This window comes from Cyclopterus lumpus, chromosome 21, assembly GCF_009769545.1.
Source record: "Cyclopterus lumpus isolate fCycLum1 chromosome 21, fCycLum1.pri, whole genome shotgun sequence".
NCBI lineage: Eukaryota > Metazoa > Chordata > Actinopteri > Perciformes > Cyclopteridae > Cyclopterus > Cyclopterus lumpus.
This window is the reverse complement of record NC_046986.1, coordinates 4471678-4495620: the sequence shown is the minus strand read 5'-3', so window position 1 is coordinate 4495620 and position 23943 is coordinate 4471678. Positions and strand designations below refer to the sequence as shown.

Sequence of the window (23943 nt, the reverse complement as noted above, 5' to 3'; positions counted from 1 at the left end):
CTCTCCCTCTCCCTCTCCTTCTCCCTCTCTCTCTCTCTCTCTCTCTCTTTGCAGACCTGAGGAGGAGCTCTTTACTGGGACAGACGATCGCAGCAACGCATCCTTTTTTTTGGTGGATTCACAGTGACAAATTCAAAACTCGGAGCACCTCGACACCCCCCCCTCCTCCCCCCTCTCCCCCCTGCCTTCGGCTAAAAGAAAATCCTGCCCCCCCCCCCCCCCCCGTCTCATGCCGGCCTCACCTCTCCACTCCTGAGTGCCTGTTCAAAGAGGCAGAGATGACACCCCAGAACCTCCTCCCCTCAGCCTCATTACGCAACGTGACCCGAGGATAACCATCAATCCCCCCCGAGCGGCGCTCGTAAGACCGACACACTACCCAGACACAGAGCCCCCCCCCCCCCCCCCCCCCCCCCGGCTTCAGGCAGCATGGGAGACGGGAAGCTGGGTCTGTCTGAGCGCCAGCTGAGTTCACCCAGCTGCAGCAATACAGCGAGTGTGAGTACCCACGTGTTGTGTGTGTGTGTGTGTGTGTGTGTGTGTGTGTGTATTCATGCTATAGCCAAAGTGTTTATGCAAATCAATTACAAAAGACTTTCAAGTAGGTTTTCAGTCCCAGAAGCACACGTGTCATTAATAAGACAGACGAAGCACGACTCAACACATTAATTGATAAAACATTAATTTTAGTTGCAATTGTAAAGATAGCGGGGTGTCTTTGTGTTTTTAAGTCATATACATTACACGCTATCGTTTCCCATTTTGTTTACGCACTGATGATAGAAAACAACTAATGGAGCAGGGTTTCATCCGGAATATTTGGCATCATATTTTTTTATTATTATTTGATGACACCTATTAGCCCGCCGGGCGAGCTACTCAGTTAAAGGTGAAATCCCTGTTTTATAGACCCGGGTGAGGTCAAACCACAGCAGCTCACACAGGATGGTCACTATGATTGAGTAAAGTGGTGACTGTGTGTGTAGGTGTGTGTGTGTGGATGTTGGTGTGTGTAGGTGTGTGTGTGTGGATGTTGTCTTGTGTATGCAAATGATGTTGTTGCTTCACGCATTGACTTTGTATTGTTCTCATTGCAAATGTTGCCCAACACCTGAGCGATTGGCTGGAAGAGGAGAACATGACGTGTTGTTGTGGGACAGGAAGTAGAGAGTTTACTCTGTGGAGGAGAAGATCTTTGTTGTAGTCGTCTCTCTTTTTGGTTGTGTCCTTTGCCTCCGAGACATCAAACGATTGGCCGGCCTCCTCGTTCACGCCGCCGCGGCCGCTGGCTTTCGGTTTACGAGGACACGGTAATGGGAAACGTAATAAATGTGCACGCCGTGGGGAAGGCCGTCGCTTTGAGTGATGTGAGGAGTGGGAGGGCTCGTGTGCGTGTCACCGGCCAATGAATCAAGGAGCTAATGAAGGACGCGATGCGCTCGTCTCTGGAGGCGGAGCCATGCGAGGGTGAGCACCGTCATCAATAAGACATCTAATCAGATAAAAACTGAAACTATTAGCTCATCAATCCATCACAAGCATCATCTGAAGACCTGCTTCGTCTTCTCAGACGACAGGATGGGATGGATTTCATTTGTGATGTATGAGAGGAACTTCATATTTTTTGTGTTTTGGACTGTTAAATAATAAATAAATAATACAAAATTCGGGGCTCTGGGAAATAGTTTTTTCACTTTTCTCTCATTAATGTACAAAATAAGCAGGAGATGAATCAATAATTAATTATTGTCATCATTAGTTAAAACGCTATTATAATCAGTCAGAATTGTTGATGAATTGATTAGTTGATCAACAGAAATTCATCAACATTCATCGTTTAAGTCATTTATCAAACAGAGATGCTGCTTTCCTTTCTTATATGAAAACTAATATGTTTCAAGAATTTCACGCAGGAGAGCAGGACTTTCACCCTGGAAAGCAGGACTTTCACCCAGGAGAACAGGACTTTCACCCAGGAGAGCAGGACTTTCACCAAGCAGAGCAGGACTTTCACCCAGGAGAGCAGGACTTTCACCCTGGAGAGCAGGACTTTCACCCTGGAGAGCAGGACTTTCACCAAGCAGAGCAGGACTTTCACCAAGCAGAGCAGGACTTTCACCCAGGAGAGCAGGACTTTCACCCAGGAGAGCAGGACTTTCACCCTGGAGAGCAGGACTTTCACCCAGGAGAACAGGACTTTCACCCAGGAGAGCAGGACTTTCACCCAGGAGAGCAGGACTTTCACCCTGGAGAGCAGGACTTTCACCCAGGAGAGCAGGACTTTCACCCAGGAGAACAGGACTTTCACCCAGGAGAGCAGGACTTTCACCAAGCAGAGCAGGACTTTCACCCAGGAGAGCAGGACTTTCACCCAGGAGAGCAGGACTTTCACCCTGGAGAGCAGGACTTTCACCCAGGAGAGCAGGACTTTCACCCAGGAGAGCAGGACTTTCACCAAGCAGAGCAGGACTTTCACCCAGGAGAGCAGGACTTTCACCCTGGAGAGCAGGACTTTCACCCTGGAGAGCAGGACTTTCACCAAGCAGAGCAGGACTTTCACCAAGCAGAGCAGGACTTTCACCCTGGAGAGCAGGACTTTCACCCAGGAGAGCAGGACTTTCACCAAGCAGAGCAGGACTTTCACCCTGGAGAGCAGGACTTTCACCCTGGAGGCCGCTTTCGTGTCCCAAAAGTCAACGTTGACTTATTTATTACGTAACTTCCGTAGTGATTTTAACCCAAAACCCAGATTATTTTGCAAACCTTAATTAAAAAATTCTAAATTTGACATTCGTTATTTAATTTTATTCATAAAATGGATGAAAATAGTAAAAAATACACCATGTTATAGAGCCTCAGGTGACGACATTAAAATATGTGTGACTGAAATACTTTGAATTTAAATTGATTCAAACAGAAAGCAACAAATCCAGACTTTTGAGAAGTTGGAAACCAGCAAATGACTTTACTGATTAATTCACTAATTCATTTTAGCTTTCCTGAAAAGAAACTATGACATATTTGTAAAATATTAGTGCTCGTTAACTAATTCAGCAGACTGGACGGATGTGCCTAATCACACGTCTCTCATCCGGAGATTGGACTCTCTTCTCTCTCTCTCCCTCTCCATCTCTCCCTCTCTCCCTCTCTCTCTCCATCTCTCCATCTCTCCCTCTCTCTCTCCATCTCTCCATCTCTCTCTCTCTCCCTCTCTCCGTCACTGTGGACGTCTAACCCAGGACAGAAATAGAAAAGCATTACAGACTCGCAAAGCTGCACTACAAATAATGAAGTGAAGTCTCGTCTAGTTGATTATGAGAGCCAACGTGATTGATGATTGTGTGTGTGTGTGTGTGTGTGTGTGTGTGTGTGTGTGTGTATACATGGATATGGGATTAGCATGTTAGCAAGTGAGACACCTTGTCCCCGTCCTCTTAGGGTGACTCAGCTCCGCTGATGCAGCACTTCCTGGTACAGAGGAGTATTTATCAGGACATTCGTTAATGACATGCGTCTATTTGGTTTACTTCTTCTCGTTACCCAGAGGAACGTTTGGACTGTTAGTCACAGTCTCTCTCTCTCTCTCTCTCTCTCTCTCTCTCTCTCTCTCTCTCTCTCTCTCTCTCCCCTCCTCAGACTCCACAAAGAAGCTGAAGGATGTGCTGGAGGAGTTTCACGGTGAAGGAGTTCTCTCCAAATACAATCCAGAGCAGGTGTGTCTGCACCACAACCCCCCCCCCCCCCCCCCCACACACACACAACACACACACACACACACACACACACACACACACATCTCCATTATCCTTTACATGCTTTTATGTTTGCTAGCGCTTTGATATTCTGTCTCTGCTCTTCACACACACACACACACACACACACACACACACACACACACACACCGCGTGACGTTATCGGATGCTTGTTAGGTTCCTCTGATTTAGTCTGATCAATCACCAGGAAATTCTTAGTCACCCCCCCCCCCCCCCCCCCCTCGGAGAAAAGCTGTGATGGAGACGCACCGTCAGCATCAACGTTGACGTCAGCTGACCGGCTCCCGTTTTGATGCCGTTGTCTAGACTTTGGATGGTGTGTGTGTGTGTGTGTGTGTGTGTGTGTGCATGTGTGTGTGTTGCCAATGTCTCCACTCCCAACTCTCTCCTCGTTCCTCGTTCCTCGTTCCTCGTTCCTCGTTCTCCGTTCTCCGTTCTCCGTTCTCCGACACGTGACCCTCCTCTCTTCGCTGGATGGTTCTGCCAGTTGACCCATTTTCTTTATCTTCTTCTGCGCATCATTTTAAATATTCAAGGATGTGTTTGAGAGCAGATTTATGAACTTCTATGACTCGCTTTTGTTATTTCTTTTTGTCGTACGAGACCAATTTGACAATTTCTTTAAAAAATTGTTTTGGCTGTTTGTCATTTTGAGACTTGATTTCCTGAATCTTCCTCTCTTTACAGAAGTTTCTTAATTCGATGTCCGAAAAGAGCAACACATCTTAAAAAATGTACTTTTTTGAGAATACAAAATAAGTCAAATGTGTTTTCTTGCAGAATGCTAGGTGTTAATGATACCCAATACATAATAGAAAAACCCCTAAAACAATTAAAGTGCAAATAGGAGGTTTTCCCCACTTTCATTTTGCAGGTCGTCGGTTTTGCCCTTTGGCCATAAATATATTGTATGTTGTCTCTTGTGGATCTATATATTATATATATATATATATATATATATATATATATATATATATATATATATATAAATAATGCATTTCACTTGTTTACAAACCAAGATGTGTCCCAAGTTTGAGAGGTCAGACGGGAACGTAGTGGTTTTAAACTTTAAAGGATGCATTCTAACCATAAATAGGTTAATTTAATGCATCAGTTTGATGACTCACACACACTCAGACACACACACACGCACACACACACACACACACACACACACACACACACACACACACACACACACACACACACACTTTCACATCCGATTCCTCCCCCACTGTATTGGCGCATTGCCTCCACATGCATATGATATTTTTTTTAATTTAAATCCCATGATTCATTTCTTCCTTCCCCTGGCATCTCGGCCTCTTTTATTTTTACGTCCCCCCCCCTTTTTCTTCGCGCCTCTCTTCCTCCTTCTTCTTCACCTCCCGTTCTGCCATGACGTGAGTAACGGGCCCGCCTGGACTTCGAGGCGCCACGTGAACCAGACTTAATGTTCACGGTCTCAGTGAGACGATCACCTGGCGCCGCGATGGCCACCGGGGCCATCCATCAAAGTGGTGTGTGTGTGTGTGTGTGTGTGTGTGTGTGTGTGTGCTCATCAGTCCCTTGTGCCAGCTGTAGTAGAATCTACTCGAGACAAAAGAAGACTACTATTTCGTGCTTTCATTTAACTTTCTTATTATTTTTGCCAATGTGTGGCTCCGCCTTTTCTGGAGGATTCAATAAACAAACAAAACAAACAATGATTGAACACTTTTAGCTGGTGTGACCACATGGCGGTACGCTGCAGGGTTCCCCTCCTCAGTTAAATGAATGATCTTACACACACACATAAAACAACCTGTCAACACAGGCAGTTCAAAAGCATGTTTTAAAAAATGGATGCGTTGCATTTTACGGCGTGGTGTACGATGCTGTTCATTGTTTTGGGAAGAAACGCACCGTTCAAACCACACACAAACAACGAGAAACTTGAGAACAACGCACTTGAAACGGGGGTTAAAGTCATTTATTTGAGTTTACAATTTAAAAGAATGAAATGAAAAATCAATAATGCAAAAATCAATGGGGAAATCTATTACAGACATGCTCTTGCAGCACGAGCTTCATTTTATTATTACATTTACCGACCTGTCTCGTGCACATTCGCGTTCCCATCCAACTGAACTGCACTCTGCGTTACATTTCCAAGGGGATCGGGAAACAGGAAACAACTTTTCGATCGGTAGAACACAAAATTATAATAATATTTCTTCTCAAACAAGCTCATCACACTTTAGTTCCAGTCTGATAACAACGTTGGTACTGAAGATGGACATATCTGGGTTCTAGACAGCACAGTAGTAATATGACACCGTAAGTGTGTCATCGGGACTGTGAACCCGCCTCACAGGGAAAGGAATCGTGGGTTGGACTCTGTTGTTTCCAGAGAATGTCCACGAATGCATCATTTCGTGAGGTCTTTAGTGCACGTGTGTGAAACTAAAGACTTGTCTTCTTTGTGAGCTAGTTGAGGCCTTGTTGGGCCGAATCAGGAGACCAGAGCGATGCGCTGAAGCCCGCTGGCTTTTGGGGGGAAGCTCTCTTTGGGGGGGGGGGGGAGGGGGGTCCACGCCGAGGGAGGATCCTCATCGCGGTGTGTGCTCCTCGGTTACCGAAGCATGTTCGGAGTCTCAGCTTTACTTTGTCCTCTTTCGGTGTGAACCAAATGTTCCCCGAGGAGGAGAAGTGGGTTAGTTTTGGGGTTGAAATCAGTGAAGAGATGAGACTCACAGTGCTGAGCCGCATGCTAGTGATAAATACAGCAGCAGCCCTGGTGTAGCTATTAAATACCTCTTTACACACAATAACTTTTTTTTCATAACAAAATATTACATTTTATTTAATGGCGTTGCAGTTGACTCGTGCAAGATGTACGGGATAGAACGAATCAAGTTTGAACCGATAAAAACTAAAATAATGTACTTTTTTTAAATTATTGTTATTATTGTTTAATGTGCAACAGGCTGATTCCGATCTTCCGTCCGACGTGCTACTTTTGAGCAGTTTTAACGATGAGTAAGCAACGTCATTATTCAAGACATTAAGCAATACCAGGATCTGGATCTGGACCCCGGATCTGCTTCACATTAAATCCAAATTAAATCCAGCCCACATTAATGTCATTAGCTACATGTGACAAAGCAGACGGATCGTGGTTGAATTTTAATGACATTTCTTGGGCCCGTCTGGTCTTCACCTTAGAGGTTCAAAGAGACACCGACCAGTGACTCAAAATGATCACAAAGAAAACATAAAACAACCAGCAAGAAAACACACATTACTTCAAAGAGACACTAAACAGCCACAAAGAGACACTAAATAACTTCAAAGACACCAAAACAACCACAAAGAGATGCGAAACAGCTGCAGAGACTCAACATGATCACAACATTACTACAAAGAGACTCACAATGGCTACGAAAAGGGGACCAACAACCACAAAGAGACACAAGTTATACCTAAGAGACCAAAACAACCACAAGGAGGTGCAAAATCCGCTGCAAAGAGAGTGAAAATGACCACAAAAAGACACAAAATCCCTTCAGAGACACAAAAGAGATACAAAGTGACTCACAACAGCTACGAAAAGGGGACAAACCACCACAAAGAGACACAAGTTATACTTAAAAAGAGACCAAAGCAACCCCAAGGAGGTGCAAAAACTGCTGCAAAGAGAGTGAAAATGACCAGAAAAAGACACAAAATCCCTTCAAAGAGACACAAAACAACCACAAAGAGACACAAGAGACTCTCGACAGCTACGAAAAGGGGAAAACAACCACAAAGAGTTACAAAAGGTCTCATAACAAAAGGTCTCATAACAAAAGGTCTCATAACAAACCCATGATTGCCCTCATGCTCGTTACTTTGACGTCGGCGTGCGGTTGATTTGTACAACCAGAGATCTTCAGTCGGTCTGGTCCGACCTCACCACCGGCCGCAGACACGGCGATGTCGCTAACCCCTTCTTCTTCTTCTTCTTCTACCCTCACTCTTTTCCTCATTTCCTTTCCTCTCCTCTTCCCCTCGTCCCCAAACCGTAAAAAAACAGAAGCAAGACGTTCTCAACCAAGTAAGCGGGCTCTGCATGCCGTGTGGTGTAGACTGCATGCGCGTTCTGTCCACCGGCATCACATCACCCCGTCACGCGGACAGAGGCCAGAGGTCACGGGGGGTCGTCGGGGTCACCACCTGGCTGAGGGGGTGGAGGGGTGGTGGGTGGGGGTGTTGTGTTGCTGTCTGTGTTGCTTTCTGTACACTGTGTTTTTCTTCTTTTTTCTTAAGCCATCATTTCTCCAGTCCGCCCTCGTTGACCCTCGGTGGCGGTCGGATGATTGATCCGACCTCTTTTAAAAGTCTCAAGGTCAACGGCGAGGGCCTTTACACGCCGTGAATCTTCTCGTTTGACCGATTCACGCGTCGATATATATCTTTTTTCGAGTCGGGTGAATTATCCGAGCTTTCACACCGCGAACAATAGGCAATCGATCCCTATCACGTCGTGTGAAATGGACATTTATTTATTATTCCTTTTAAACCTTGACGACTGCGCTTACCTTTCACAATAAAAGCCCGAGACATGATTACACTGGGAGCTCAGACGGTGCAGCAGCTGAGCCGCCATGAAGAGTTTTGGATGCAGAACATTCACACGTTTGTATTTTTAAAGACCGCTGCAATAAGAGTGTGTGTTTTCTCTGAAGCCATGTCGTCTCTCGGCTGCAGACCTTCCTTTCAGGGCCACTGGAGTGGAAGTCCATCCCATTTTATAACCCTGTCTGTCCGTGGATGGTGTGAACTTCATTCATACCTCAGTAGTTGTGTTAAACCTCTCTGCTCTTTCCTTCCTCCGCCCCATGCAGCCCATTGATTATGAGGGCTTCCAGCTCTTCATGGCCACTTACCTGGAGAATGACATCCCAGAGGAGCTGTGTCAGCACCTCTTCACCTCCTTCAAGAGCAAGACGGGAGGATGCTCCCCCGATCCGTCCCGTGCGGGAACCAGCTTGCTGGGTGAGGCCTTTCACCGCCACTGATTCACGTTATCCACAGACTCAAAGGGCTCTTTCCTGAATATAATCTACAGGGTGTTTCAAATAATCCAGATGTTCCTCAGAGACGTTGTCTGTGTCAGTGTCAGACGGTCGTATAAAGAGCCAGAAAGTCCACTTAGGCCTGGAGGACGAGGCGATCGGTTTGGTCACACCAACACACGACTGTCGCTCTTCGTGTCCCGCGTTAAACGTTATTTTTACGGTAGTTTTATTACGGACTTCCGTGACTCATTTCACGGCACAAACGTACTTATTTCACTACCATTTGTTTTTCTCCAGCCCAACCGAGTGGTTACGTCAAAGCGTTCCGACAGCGACACGAAAAGATTTAGTTTGAGGGTTTTTTTCTGCCATCTTTTTTTTTTTGGGGGGGGGCTCTCATACGTCACAAATAAAGAAGCAAATCCTTTAGGATATATACATTTGCGACGGTGCTGCTGCTTCTCAAGATTAAAACCATAGTAATCTACTTAGTTGTCCACGTTAAAGGAATATTTCACCCCTTAAAATGACCATTTGTACATAAATTACTCACCTTGATGTCTTGAAGAAAATGTAGTTTTGCTTTCTTGCCGGACTCCACCGCGGGAGGAGAATCATAAAAGGGCCCAAAACATGCAAAACACTGTATGAAATAGTAAGGTTTTTAAGCAAAGATGCATGTGTTTGGGGAGGCGTGAACATATATGGTGTGAGAGTTTATAAATTGATATTTTTTATATAGTTTTCGCTGCTTTAGTTTCTGGATTCTCGGCTCACAGTTGAGACAAGTGAGAAAAACATGAATTCAAGGTCACACCGGGCGAGCAGCTGAGATATGGTCGTTCTTTTTGCCTAAAATCTGAAGAACTAATAATGTAATTATATAGCTAGATATTCATATGGCAGACTATTATTATTCTGCTCAGCTCCGCTGCCGGTGGATTTCCTTTTTTTTTGTTTTTGTTTTATCCTGCATGGTGTAATAAAGTGCCCGTGGAGGCAGGTATGCGAACAACGCCGCTCACGTCGCGGCCGCTTGTCGGTGCGCATGATTTATGATGAAAAGCAAGTATTTCATGAGAATGTGACACGCTTGTGTGTCATCGTCATAATCGTCTTGAAAAGGAAAAAAATGAATGAAGAACGTGAGTCAGCTGCAGCTCTCACACAGCCTGCACTGACACCTGGTGGCCACGAGTCAGACTGCATGGAGCTGGTTTTCTGTGCTGGTTTGAGTCCTTCAGTGTCCTCACGTGAAGGATTTGAATGCCTGTTGCGATACAGACTTGTTTTTTTTATCCCCCCCCCCCCCCCCCCATTTTATGCCCAAGGTCAGATGAAGCAGATGAAATGAACAATATTGTCACCGATTCTAATAACTATATTTTTGTTCTTGTATATGTATATACTATATATGCACTGTGGCTGCGTTTTAATTGATTTAAATCATGTTTCACCTTTAAAACTACCTTTTAAAATGAAGGAAAAAGCCCATTTATACCTTTAAACAGTTTTTGGGAGTTTTTTACTCTTAACCTAGATTACATTTAATTCAGTTTTAAACTTTAAACTTATACTAAAGTTACTCAAATAAAGTTCATTGGCCAGGCTGAGCCCAGTCTGGGTTGGAGCTGAACCGGAGGATTTGTAAAGTGAATAAGTGTATTATTTACTTTGATTAGAACTATTAATCCTTGTTGGTACAATCCAGCATTTATACACAGAACATAAATAATATATACTCTTTCTTCACTGATACCGACGCTGGAAGCAGAAGAAAAAAATACATTATTTATATATATATATATATATATATATATATATATATATATATATATATATATATATATATGTATACACAGCATTTTTGCTTGTAATCCGTTTTAAATTTGCTTCGTAAATTTGCTTGAGATAAGATTAAATATTCAGTCACTTCAATATAAATACAAATCACCTGGGAAAACTAATTTTTAGCTATATTTCACAAGTATTAATTAGGAAGTGTGTGTGTCTAATGCTCAAAAGTTGTATTTTTTTTCCCTTGACAAGATATTTCACATGCATTGTCTAAAAAACAAAGTCACTACACATCATTGAAATGTTACCTGTCAGGTGACTGTGTCTTATATTCAGTGTTATGAGATAAATATACTATTTTGCTGCGTCTGCCGCTGTCTTTATTTCTTTTTTTTCATCCTCCCCGTCGAAAAACAATGGCCGACCACAGAAGCCTGTTCCATTGACGCAGGCATCTCCATTCAGACCGAAGTGGCCTGTGCCCCCATTACAGGTACTGGAGCAGGCCGAGTAGCCCGATGATGTCATCTTAATGGGACAAGAGCCCTGCTGACCTCCCCCCCCCCCTCCCCCTCCCCTTTTTTTTTATTTTGGGTGTGCACTTGTGGTGTCGTGGTATTTTGCCTGTGGAACACTTTGAGTGGTGCTTGTGTGAGTTTTAACCCAGTGGTGTCATTGTATCTGCTTCCCGTCTGCGTCCTGAGTTTCTACATCCAGTTCCACTCTACGTGCATCCTCATCTCCTTGTCTCCTTGTCTCCTTGTCTCCTTGTCTTTCTCTTACCTTCTCCCCCCCCAGGGGTGAATGGGAAAAGCATCCTGTCTGCAATGGGCCGGCACACACCGGAGCTCTCCGGCGTGATGTGCGCGGCGGCCTCCGCCTCCCCGTGTTCGTCTCGCTCCTCCTCGCAGCGCTCGGGGACGGGGGTCCACACGCCTGGGGGGCCCCACCGATCACCCTGCACCCAGGTCAAACCCTCAGAGGGGAGCAGCAATGCCCTGACCCCCAACGCCGGCCCCGCCAGGTCGCCGGTGTCCCCCAAACTTTCCCCAGGTGACATCGACCAGCGAGTGCTTCCTGTAAATGTGTACGGATGGGACGATAACTTTGATGTTATGTACAAAAAATAGGGAGATATCTAAAAATCCCTCTGTAAAAACACATTAAAGCACATATTTAATAAGTAAATTTAATTAATTATGTACCTTATTCACCTGTAGTGTCTCCCCTTAACAGCGTTTCCAGAAGTTTGAGACCTCTGACCTCCTGAGATTTAATGTTTGCAGATATAATTACAATCCTTTGGGAGCCGTAACTGATCAGATTGAGTTAATAATAGAGAATACAGTTAAATATCGACGTGATAAAACTGTGTTTATTACGTCTGGGTCCCCTGCTCCGTGAATGGTGTGTTTGTCTCAACCTGCTGTTCTGGAATCAGAGTTCTCTAAACCCCTCAAACTAATGCTGTAACTGTGTCACACACTGGCGCACACACACACACACAGTCCATTCATGGTCCCCACGAGACGGAGCAGACGTGAGTAACTGGTGCTGTGCGTCCACAGAGAGGAGCCGCTCCGAGAGGCACCTGTCGCTGCGGAGGAGGAGCCCGTCGCCCCAGAAAGGGGCCCCCCCCACCGTCGCCCCAGGTGGTCTTCCTCAAGGACATCGTCTGCTACCTTTCCCTGCTGGAGAGGGGGACGCCGGAGGACAAGCTGGAGTGTGAGTGATGGAGGGTGTGGGGGGATGCTTTCTGTGTGTAGGTGCCAAGCCCACTTATAGCGCTGGTCTCATGTCAGCTCGGGGTCCAGAGTAATAAGGCCCCCCAGGTACGGTGGTTTACAGCCCCGAGCCTCCCATCCCCTTCTAATCTCTGCTAACTGGTTCCCAACGCTCGGCTACGCGGAGGTTGAAGCACTTCTTTAAAACCCTGCGGCCATCTGGAGAGAGTCCAAGAACAAAATGTCACTGCCGCCGCATCCGAGTCACCACGGGATCTCTGCTCTCTCCGTTCCCTCTAGTCATGTTCCGGCTGTACGACACAGACGGCAACGGGGTTCTGGACAGCTCGGTGAGTGTCTCCTCTCTCTCTCTCTCTCTCTTTTACTCCCCCTCCCCCCTCTCTTCATCACTCTCTTCTTTGCCCTTTGCACACAGCAGCTCTAAGAATAGACACCTGAACACTCGGCGACAGCAGACCGTTTGTGACTTGGCCGGTCACTTTGATATCAGCCGGGCTTTTCTTTCCTGTGAATGTGTTGTAGAGGAAATGTATTGTGGAGACAATGGACCCCCCCCCCCTCCCCCCAGACTTTACAGATGTCGAGTCTCTTCTTGTTGTGTTGTTGTGTGTCTTTGTAGTCGTAGCACGTTTCTCTGCGGAGACATTTCGTAACCTTTTTGGTCTCGTTTTCTGTCTGTGTCTCTTTGTAGTTGATTGCCACTCTTTGTTGTCATTTTGAGTCTCTTTGTAGTAGTTTTGGCCAATTTGTAGTCATTTTGAGTCAATGTGAGAGTCTTTTGACTCCATTTAAGAAGTGGATGTGATCACATTGGTTTGTTAGATGGCGTTGAAGCCTTTATCTCTGCATTTTGGCCGTCACCATCTGTTTTTGTTTTTGTTTTTTTGCAACCAGAAGTGACTCGAGAGGGACGAGCTAAGTTCAACCGAATGCTAAATAAGACATTTATAGGGGACCAAAATGTTACAATTAACTTTCATGAAGTGAAAACGCACTGTGAAAGGGTGGTCAGGAGAGAGACTTCTATACAACCAGAGGAGTCGCCCCCTGGTGGTCAGTAGAGAGAATGCAGCTTTAACACATGAAGCATAGACTTCTATACAACCAGAGGAGTCGCCCCCTGGTGGTCAGTAGAGAGAATGCAGCTTTAACACATGAAGCATAGACTTCTATACAACCAGAGGAGTCGCCCCCTGGTGGTCAGGAGAGAGAATGCAGCTTTAAAACATGAAGCATAGACTTCTATACAACCAGAGGATTTACCCCCTGGTGGTCAGTAGAGAGAATGCAGCTTTAACACATGAAGCATAGACTTCTATACAACCAGAGGAGTTGCCCCCTGGTGGTCAGTAGAGAGAATGCAGCTTTAACACATGAAGCATAGACTTCTATACAACCAGAGGATTTACCCCCTGGTGGTCAGTAGAGAGAATGCAGCTTTAACACATGAAGCATAGACTTCTATACAACCAGAGGAGTCGCCCCCTGGTGGTCAGTAGAGAGAATGCAGCTTTAACACATGAAGCATAGACTTCTATACAACCAGAGGAGTCGCCCCCTGGTGGTCAGTAGAGAGAATGCAGCTTTAACACATGAAGCATAGACTTCTATACAACCAGAGGAGTCGCCCCCTGGTGGTCAGTAGAGAGAATGCAGCTTTAACACATGAAGCATAGACTTCTATACAACCAGAGGAGTCGCCCCCTGGTGGTCAGGAGAGAGAATGCAGCTTTAAAACATGAAGCATAGACTTCTATACAACCAGAGGATTTACCCCCTGGTGGTCAGTAGAGAGAATGCAGCTTTAACACATGAAGCATAGACTTCTATACAACCAGAGGAGTTGCCCCCTGGTGGTCAGTAGAGAGAATGCAGCTTTAACACATGAAGCATAGACTTCTATACAACCAGAGGATTTACCCCCTGGTGGTCAGTAGAGAGAATGCAGCTTTAACACATGAAGCATAGACTTCTATACAACCAGAGGAGTCGCCCCCTGGTGGTCAGTAGAGAGAATGCAGCTTTAACACATGAAGCATAGACTTCTATACAACCAGAGGAGTCGCCCCCTGGTGGTCAGGAGAGAGAATGCAGCTTTTCAGATGGTTGCTGCCTGATCAGACGTCACTTTACTGAACACTGGCTTTAACGTTGACTTCTAAGCATTTCTTTTGCCTGTCATCCATGTTTGAAATGTATGAGAGTTGGTTATTTTTGGCAGGAGGTAAGGCCGGGTTCTCTTTGTGCATCTTTCTTTTCGTAGGAGCTGGATCGCATCATCAATCAGATGGTGCATGTGGCAGAATATCTGGAGTGGGATTCAACTGAACTGCGACCGGTGAGCAAACCAGTGCTATAAAGTCTGAGGCGAAAACATAAAAAGGCCCCTCTGTGGAGGTTTTATCATTATTTACTCAAACTTCATGCCCACTGAAACCCCAAGCGACGTCCAGCAAGTGGATTTGAGTTCTAAAAAGGTTGAAAAACAACCACAAGAAAGCATCTTGAAACTGATTTTGCAGTTACTAGCTTGTTCGAGGACAGTTCTCTCATTTTTAACTAATTCATAACAGAACTGGTGACACTGAAAACACGACCGTTGCACATTTCATAACTAAAGAAAGCTATTCTGTCATAGTGAACCCCGAGCTGAGTACCTCTACCATAAAACAGTATCAAAGCTCGTTAAAAAATGTGTTGGTGTATCTATAAAAGTGCATTTATTGTTTTTATGGCAAAGACAATTCACAATACATACAAAAATAGACTTATCTGAACCCGTTCATCCACTTTTCAAAGAATTCATAAAACTGCCCCAGGGAACAAAAAGTTATTATTAATCCACCAGATGAAAGATAATTTCCATCTGTCTCTTTGTATCTAGTCTGCTGGTTTCTAACTAATAAAAAGCCTTAAGGAACATTGTTTAACTCAATTTTTAGTATGTCTGTAACTGACTTTGCGTCTCCAGTCTTTTGGGTTTAAAGATGATTCATATCTCCGCTGCTTTAGATACTGAAGGAAATGATGGAAGAGATCGATTATGACCGAGACGGGACGGTCACACTGGAGGAGTGGATCAGAGGAGGCCTCACCACCATCCCCTTACTGGTCCTGCTGGGCATGGAAACGGTACATATCATTGATTTATTATTAATCATAATGACCTCAAATGTAATTTTTGAGACCCCGAACAACCATTTATTGTCACTTTATTGATGATACTGCATACCTGTGCAAAGCTCAGTAATAACATGGTAATTGTTGGATAATAAAGAGGTAAAAATGAGGTAATACCATGTAATTACTTAAGTAATAAACAGGTAATAGCTTGATGTTAACGACGCGTATATCTGGGTAATATGAGGCTGAAAACAATGGGTAATATAAGACAAAACACATTTCAAGGCAAATGTAATGCGACTATAGTTAAGTGTCGGTAACAATGTGGAATATGGAAGCAATATTTAGATTATTAAATGATAATATTGTGAAATAACCAGAGAATAATGAGGTAATATAGGGTGATGTTTTTTTACACCCTTATTTCTTTTCTTTCTTTTTTTTTATTTGTTTATTTGATAAGGGACAGTGCACATTAATATAAACTTTTCTGTAAATGTGCCAGAGTTAGCCAAGAGGCTATTTTTCATCTGTATTCCCAAGAGGCAGATGTTATGAAACAAACCTAAAAACATAACATGTACAAACAAGCAAAATAAAATAAAGGAGAACTATGTTAAAATGGACAGAATAAAAACATCCATGTCAGAGACACAAAACATAAAAGCATACAGAGTAAATTAAATATATAACCACAGACAGGTAAACAACAACAAAAGACAAACACAGCTGACTGACAGACAAAGTAGTAGGGTCGGAGCAGTTACAGTCTAGTGCTGACAGAGCTGGGTACTAATGAACCATTTCTTTGTCTCAGCTTTAAAAGAATGATTGTAGATCTGTGATTGATCCTGGAATGGAGTTCCAGTGTACTGCTGCCGGTACGGAGAAAGCAGCATGACTAGAAGCACTTTTCCTGAGAGGGACAATACAATAATAATAATAATAATACAATCCCCTCTAGTAAACCGATATCCAGGTCGTGTGGTGTATAGCCATGTATAATTTTGTACATGAGACATGCACATATTTAATCATGTTATCCCGACTAAGCAAGTTATATTTTTTGTTTTGAGCGTACGCTTATATAATGACTGTAATGGTTTAAGAGTAGTGGCACTAGCATGTGACCAGGTTGTTAAACAGTAGGTGATGTGGGAAATAACCATTGAATGCATGAATGTTTTAGCTGCCTCTGTTGACATGTAGTTACGTGAGAACCGGAAGTTAGATAGATTGAATTTGACCCAATTACAAAACTTTTTTCACCTGGGATTTGAAAGACAAATTGGAATCAAAAGGTACTCCTAGATACTTGTATTCGGATACAACCTTTAGCCTCTCCCCAGATACAACAACATCCGGTTCTACACTACCAGAGTTTCTTCTGGTAAAAAACATACTGTTTTGGATACATTGAGTTGTAGACAACATTGCGTTAACCAACTAGTCACGTTAGCCATGGATTTAGTGAGTTATTTTGCCACATCTCCCAAATTGCTACCATGCAAGTAAATTACGGTGTCATCAGCATACATTTGAATATTGGTATACTGATGGCAGATCATTAATATATAAAGAAAATAGTAATGGTAATGGTCCCAGGACATTTACTATAGGCAGCGTAAAACCTCACGGAAATCCTTGGAAGTCAAAATTGATAATCACCGTTTTATAATGAAATTGTTCCTCCATTAATAAGCTCCAAACGTTCCCCTTTGTTTCAACTACCTGGAAACACGGGTGGTAGTTTTAATCATACTTTTAATTATATCTCACAGATTATCATTTTAGTATATTTTATACACATTCCCCCTACTGTTCGTTCCATATATTACCAGTCCACGTGTCTACAACACTCGCTTTTATTTAGCACTTTCTGTGCAATGGCGAGCTGGATCTGGTCTCAAGACTTGAGAGTCCACGTTTCGATGCTTCATCCCTCGCTGTCTCCAGGATGTGCAGGAGGACGGGCAGCATGTGTGGCGTCTGAAGCACTTCAACAAACCGGCCTACTGTAACTTCTGCCACACCATGCTGCTCGGAGTACGCAAGCAGGGCCTGTGCTGCTCATGTGAGTCCTCGCCTCCTCGCCTCCTCGCCTCCTCGCCTCCTTCTCTCAACTCTGTCATTATCTGTTGTCTTTCCCTCCCCCTTCACTCCCACTCTAACGTGTTGTGCCTGAGTGCCTCTGAGTCGATGTTGTTTTTCCAATTAAAAACATTTAACAACGTCATTGCGCGTCATTGAATGATTGAATTCTGTTTCTCGACGTTGTTGTCGCAGTAGAACGTCTTGCGTGAATCCCCATGTTTTTGAATTAAATCGGTTGTCTTCCCCACAGTATGCAAGTACACCGTGCACGAGCGCTGCGTGTCCAAAGACATCGCCGCCTGCATCAGCACCTACGCCAAGTCACGGAGACACACCAACGTGAGTACGGGAGGCATGAAAGGGGTTCATTCTGCTCGTCGGGGGCACATGGACGGGAGCAGGGGGGGGGGGAAGTTACCGAGTCACGGACACTGGCGCGTCTGTTTCAGCCGACTCCACACCGGCTCGTGGTTCGCCTTTTTACCCCGAGGGGCGCCGAGGATCACGGGGCGGCCTGTGAGGTCATGCGAGGCTTCTCATCGAAGTCAATATCCTCTTGTGTTCGGGCCACTTGCTGATTGCTGTCTGTCGAGTTACGACCAGAACTTACTGGCAGAAATCTGACACTAATACATTTTTGACTTTTTTTTTTACATTTTTAAATTTCCTTTTGTTGCCCTCCTTCCAGGCCATGCAGCACGTTTGGATGGAGGGAAACTCTCCGGCCAAGTGCGACCGCTGCCACAGGAGCATCAAGTGCTACCAGGGCCTGACGGGCCTGCACTGCGTCTGGTGTCAGATCTCGGTGAGTCGCTGCCTCGTGTGGACGCACGTGGATATGACAAGGTTGCATCCACGGCGGGGCCGTATTCTGTAATAACATCTCTGTGATTTATTGGAGTGTATTTTTTTATGGTTTATCCTCCGTTTAAGTCGTGTTTTACAAGTGTTTTATGAAAGTGAAGCACGGTGAGTATAACTCAAAACTGCTGCAGTCTCATACAAAACAAATCTATTTTATATTCTTTATTTAAACAATAAAAAGCTGTTATGGAGAGCCGTTATTTTCGACTGTATCTTTTCCTATTATTTTGTCCAACAGACTGTCTCTGTGTGATGTCATGCAGTTAAACGGCATCACAAACTGCAGCCTACAAACGTATATATTTGATCCTTTTGAAAACTGTTTTTCAATAAAAAACTGAACATCATAACCATCGTGAAGAGAGGATATGTTGCAGGACTGGTTTGAGTCAGGTGTACCTAATAAAGTGGCATCTGAGTTTACATTAATTCCCTTTAGTTTTACCCCCATAACGACAAGCCAAAGCCCGTAATGTTCACTTTATATGGATGACCCTATGGTCCCCATAATGTAGTGTGTGAACAACTCTCATGTCCCCACAATCCCCGACTACACACACCTTTAAATACATTTTACGCTGCAATGCTCTTTAAATCCACTAGGTGTCACTACTGACTTGCTCAACATCAACTCTGCTGCTAAAACTCTCAATTCCCCACAGCGTCTGTTCTCATTTCAGCATTAAAAAAAAAATGATTCTGTATAGAAATACAAATGTGTTTATCGATACTATGCGGCCTGTCGAATAATCGGTGAAGATGAGTTCACGCATGTTTCGGCCTCTGCTCTCCGTAGCTCCACAACAAGTGTGCGTCTAACGTGAAGCCGGAGTGTGACGGAGGAGCCCTGAGGGACCACACTCTGTTGCCCTCCTACATCTGCCCCGTCGTCTTGGTGAGGTTGCGTTCTCTTGTTGTTGTTGTTGTTGTTGTTGTTGTCTGCTGTTTCTATACACTTCACTTTGCAGCTCAGTGCGATCTGGACAGTTTTTTTGTTGTTTTTTTTTTGTGGAAAGTGGAAAGTTGCTATAAATAGTCTCAATTCAACAGATTTCCACCGAACACCTGCCTCAATTTCACCCTCGGTGATGGTTCCGTTTCCGGGGTTTTTGTGGTCCGACAAGCCGATTCACATGCATATTATCCGTATTCACCGTGGGCCCTCCGTACATATTAATGCGCCTGCAGAATACTTGACCCCCTCGTCCGATTCATAAAGAGAGAGAGAGAGTTCACGCATCTTCGTCTCCCTCCTTTCACGCAGGATCGTCACTCCGTGGTGAAGCGTGGCGAGGGCGAGTCGCCGCCCAGCACCAGCCCCGACGACATCAGTCAGACTTTCAAATTCTCCCCCGGAGACGGACAAGCGCTGCAGGTACGTCCGCCGTCCATCCATCCCACAACGCACATGAGCCGCTGAGCAGATGCCTGAGGCTGTTTTTTCTCCCTTCCGGTCTCCAGGTCACCCCTCTCCCGGGCACTCACCCACTCCTGGTCCTGGTCAATCCCAAGAGTGGAGGGAGACAGGGGGAGCGGTGAGTTCCCCTTCTGGTCAGGTGGTCTGTTGTTTACGCTCACTGCAATGTATCGTGAATGGAGGTCACAGGTTAACGCCGATTCACTGTTTTAAATGTCAAATGTACTATAATATAACTCATTTTTCTTTATTTTTCTACATGAAATCTGGGAATTCAGTGTAGTTCTTGATGGGTTTTTAATTGTTTTTATTATAGAAATTAAGATGTATCACTATAACTTCATATATTAATAGTTTATTTTTTTCATTTTCAGATTTTCTCTTTTCAACTTCTCCATTTCAGCTTCATTTTAACAATCTGTCATCTCAGCGACTATTTAGTTATTATTCCACATTTCATTTCGGTTGATTTTCTTTGTTCCCATTTCTAATTCTGGGTTAAAAAAAAGAAGAAAGATGCTTCCTACTAACGTGCACGTCAGCCACTGATATATTGACTTGTTTTATATATGTATTCTTTTGTGATTTTGGAAGACTTTGGGGTTGTGAGCTTTAAACATAATCACGTCCAGGATCTATAGGACACATATCCTGATTCATTCACACTATTAGTGGGACTGTTGTCACAGAGCCCTCCACCTCCCCGTTGTCCCTCTGAACGCCGTCATGTAAACACGACACGAGCTTTAAATAAACATCTTTATTGTTTCTTCCCTCCCCGCCGACGGTATACCGCATCAGCCGGACGCGTTTCCATAGCAACCCGTCCTTTATTGCCATTAGAGAGGGAAATTGTCCTCTATTAATAGACATTAAACACACAAATTAAAAAGAGGAGACCAGAGGCTTCTTTATCTGTGTGAAAAAACATCTTCCGTCTCAGTTTAATTCGACTGAATCAGAAGTTACACACGCGTTTGACATTGTTTTGTCTCCACCGACTTCCCTCAAGCGGCTTCGCGTGGTGCAGGTTTGTAAGGCGTCTCCTCACTTGTTAACATCGATATATATTCAAGCAGCAACTATGAAGTACAGTGGCGAGTAATGAGAGGGCTGTGCAGCCTTCGATGGACGCTTCATGTGACCCTCACAAGGTCACAGGAAACCCTCACAAGGTCACATAACCCCTAACGAGGTCACAGGAAACCCTCATAACCCTCACAATGACACAGGAAACCCTCACAAGGTCACAGGAAACCCTCACAATGACAGGAAACCCTCACAAGGTCACAGGAAACCCTCATAACCCTCACAATGACACAGGAAACCCTCACAAGGTCACATAACCCCTAACGAGGTCACAGGAAACCCTCATAACCCTCACAATGACACAGGAAACCCTCACAAGGTCACAGGAAACCCTCACAATGACAGGAAACCCTCACAAGGTCACAGGAAACCCTCACAAGGTCACATAACCCCTAACGAGGTCACAGGAAACCCTCATAACCCTCACAATGACACAGGAAACCCTCACAAGGTCACAGGAAACCCACAGGAAACCCTCACAAGGTCACATAAACCCTCACAAGGTCACAGGAAACCCTCACAATGACACAGGAAACCCTCACAAGGTCACAGGAAACCCTCACAAGGTCATAGAAGAGCGGACTAAAAACCTCTCCTCTTCTTCGTCTCTTCTTATATTACGCCTCCTCGTCCCGATTATTATTATCACGTGCGCTATCATTTTTGATTGTTTAAGAGGCCGCACAGATGAATCCACGTTATTGTCATTTTAAGACCACTTCATGGCCACTTTATGGTGACGAGATATGAGCTTTAAACAATTTTAAAAAAAAGGTTGCGTCTCCATCTCCACATCGCAGCGCTGAGACTCACACGACATTTATTGCACCAATCCGACGCGGACCTTTAAAAATGATATTGTCTCGTACAACCGAAATTTTATTAGAGCCATCCAGCAAACCTGCTCTTTCATAACCGGGAACATTTCGACTGGTATGAGTCTGATGTAATATTTAGTTGCGTATGTAGGTCAATGCGTATCTAACGTGTGTCTCTGGTCTCCTCTTCCAGGGTGCTGAGGAAGTTCAGGTACCTGCTGAACCCCAGGCAGGTGTACAGTTTGGAGCAAGGGGGCCCGATGGTGGGGTGAGTCTGTGAATGTGGGCCTCGGGAACCAGAGGGCACTTTAATATGAGAATAACATGCTTTTTGAGAACATGGTGGAAAGTGCAAATAATTACTTTTTTCACTTTGAACCTTCAACCTTTATTTAGGCTGAACAAATCCTATGGAGATGTTGAATGTCCTTCTTTTTTAAGGCGGAGCGGGGGGGGTAAAAACAAAACAGCAAAAAGTTAAACACATATATTTTCACAATAAAAGACTTAAAATAAACCAGCAAATTGCATCAATGAAAATCAAAGCGTTGTGGTTTATTCCGCAGCCAAAATTAAATTTAAAATAAATTCTTTTAACGAGGTGAGAGTCGATGAACGGAGCCAGACACAAAGGAATAAATCCACCGCCCGTCAACAGATCACAAGGCAGGCGGCGTGCGATGGGGCTCAGGAGGACGTGAAGAACAGTTCATTATTGTCCAGTCGGGGAGCCGCAGACCGGCACCTCTTCACTTCCACGTCAAACCAACCTGGGGGAGGTCGTTGAAGGGGAACACGGCATTACTGCCGCACTGTGCATTTGACCTCTTGACACACACGCGCACACACACACACACACACACACACACACACACACACACACACTCATATGTCAGAGCTCAGCACAGCTTGTTCTTTGAAATGAATGCTGCTGCACCTTTTGTCCATTAAGGGCAGATAAAAACACCCGACGCTGCTCGAGGCCTGTGAATGCTTTACCTTGAAGGGGAATCTCTCTCTCTCTCTCTCTCTCTCTCTCTCTCTCTCTCTCTCTCTGCAGAGGACACACATCCGTGTTTGACCTTTTAATGAGATACAGTGATAGAACTTTTCCTCACCTGAACACAGTTCTCACAGTGCGCTCAAGTGAATATTAACACGCTCGTAGAAAACAAACACAAAGCGCCCGATGAAGGTCTGTTGACACGGAGAGGGTTAATCTGCCCTCCGCCACCGTTACCATGGGCTCCCCTAGCAACAGCCTCAGCCGTCTCCGAGGTGAGCGCCGGCTAACGCTGAGTAATTTGTTTAGGGAATGCGGTTCCTCCTCGACCCGGGCGTCTCGGTCTTCAGGGACGTTGTTTCAGCTCCTTTGTCGATGCACCTCTGACTCGATGACATACGTGAAGCGTGGCCCCCGATCGGTCCGCACGGAGCCGGCTGGTGCACGGAGGGTGTTTCGGTTGCTTTTGGAGGGGGCGGTTGGCCAAGTGTTTTATGAAGGTGAAGCACGGTTGGGGGGGGGGGAACACGCACCCTCACAAACAACCGTCTGCCGAGACCAGCGAGGCCTCCCCGCAAGAGTCGGGTACGATTAGAAGGGGGTGGGGCCTATTTGTTGGAGGCCACTCCCCCCCCCCAACCATGAACAAAAGCACACACTTTTACACCCACACAGCTTTCTACAGCTAAAAACACTAAGGGGGGGGGGGGGGTTTCATTTTTGTGGACCGACCCACCGACGCGGTGAGCTGTGGTTACAGTGCCCTTGTACTGAATGTCTCCCACGCCGCTCGTAGATGTGTTTTTAATAGTTTGGATGACAATGGGGGCTCGATGGCCAATGGGAATGAGATAAATCACAGAAGGATCAATTCATTGTCTTCTTTTTTTGGGGGGGGGGGGTCTTTCGCCATATTTAACCCTTTTAAGCTAAGTATTGAGCGAGCCTGTGGTCCTGCCGGGGGAAGCAGGTCCCCACCTCTAACGCTGTTACGACGCCTCGTGGTGTTTATTTTAAGACCCGGCTCAGAGGGTCCGGGGGGGGGGGGACGGGGGGACGGGGGGACCAGGTGGTGGGTGTGTAAAGGGGGTCCGCATGCAGCTGTCTCGTGATGGAGAGAGATGAAAAGCTACCGTCGACACCTTTGTCCCGACGCACATTAAAGGTCCCTTTGAAGG

General features: G+C 45.1%; 1 protein-coding gene across 1 annotated transcript in view; it reads left to right on the top strand.

The window, feature by feature from the left end:
- The first annotated feature begins 224 nt into the window (after positions 1-224).
- LOC117751024 (diacylglycerol kinase beta) overlaps positions 225-23943 on the top strand; it is a 59753-nt gene continuing 36034 nt past the window's right edge. Inside the window, 17 exon segments of the mRNA XM_034562523.1 lie at positions 225-1467; positions 3637-3713; positions 8642-8792; positions 11043-11105; positions 11411-11665; positions 12181-12254; positions 12256-12337; positions 12637-12686; positions 14621-14695; positions 15370-15489; positions 17437-17554; positions 17825-17913; positions 18263-18379; positions 19235-19333; positions 19703-19813; positions 19900-19973; positions 21956-22030. Of these exon segments, the coding sequence (XP_034418414.1) occupies positions 1422-1467; positions 3637-3713; positions 8642-8792; positions 11043-11105; positions 11411-11665; positions 12181-12254; positions 12256-12337; positions 12637-12686; positions 14621-14695; positions 15370-15489; positions 17437-17554; positions 17825-17913; positions 18263-18379; positions 19235-19333; positions 19703-19813; positions 19900-19973; positions 21956-22030 (1676 nt within the window). The 5' untranslated portion in view covers positions 225-1421.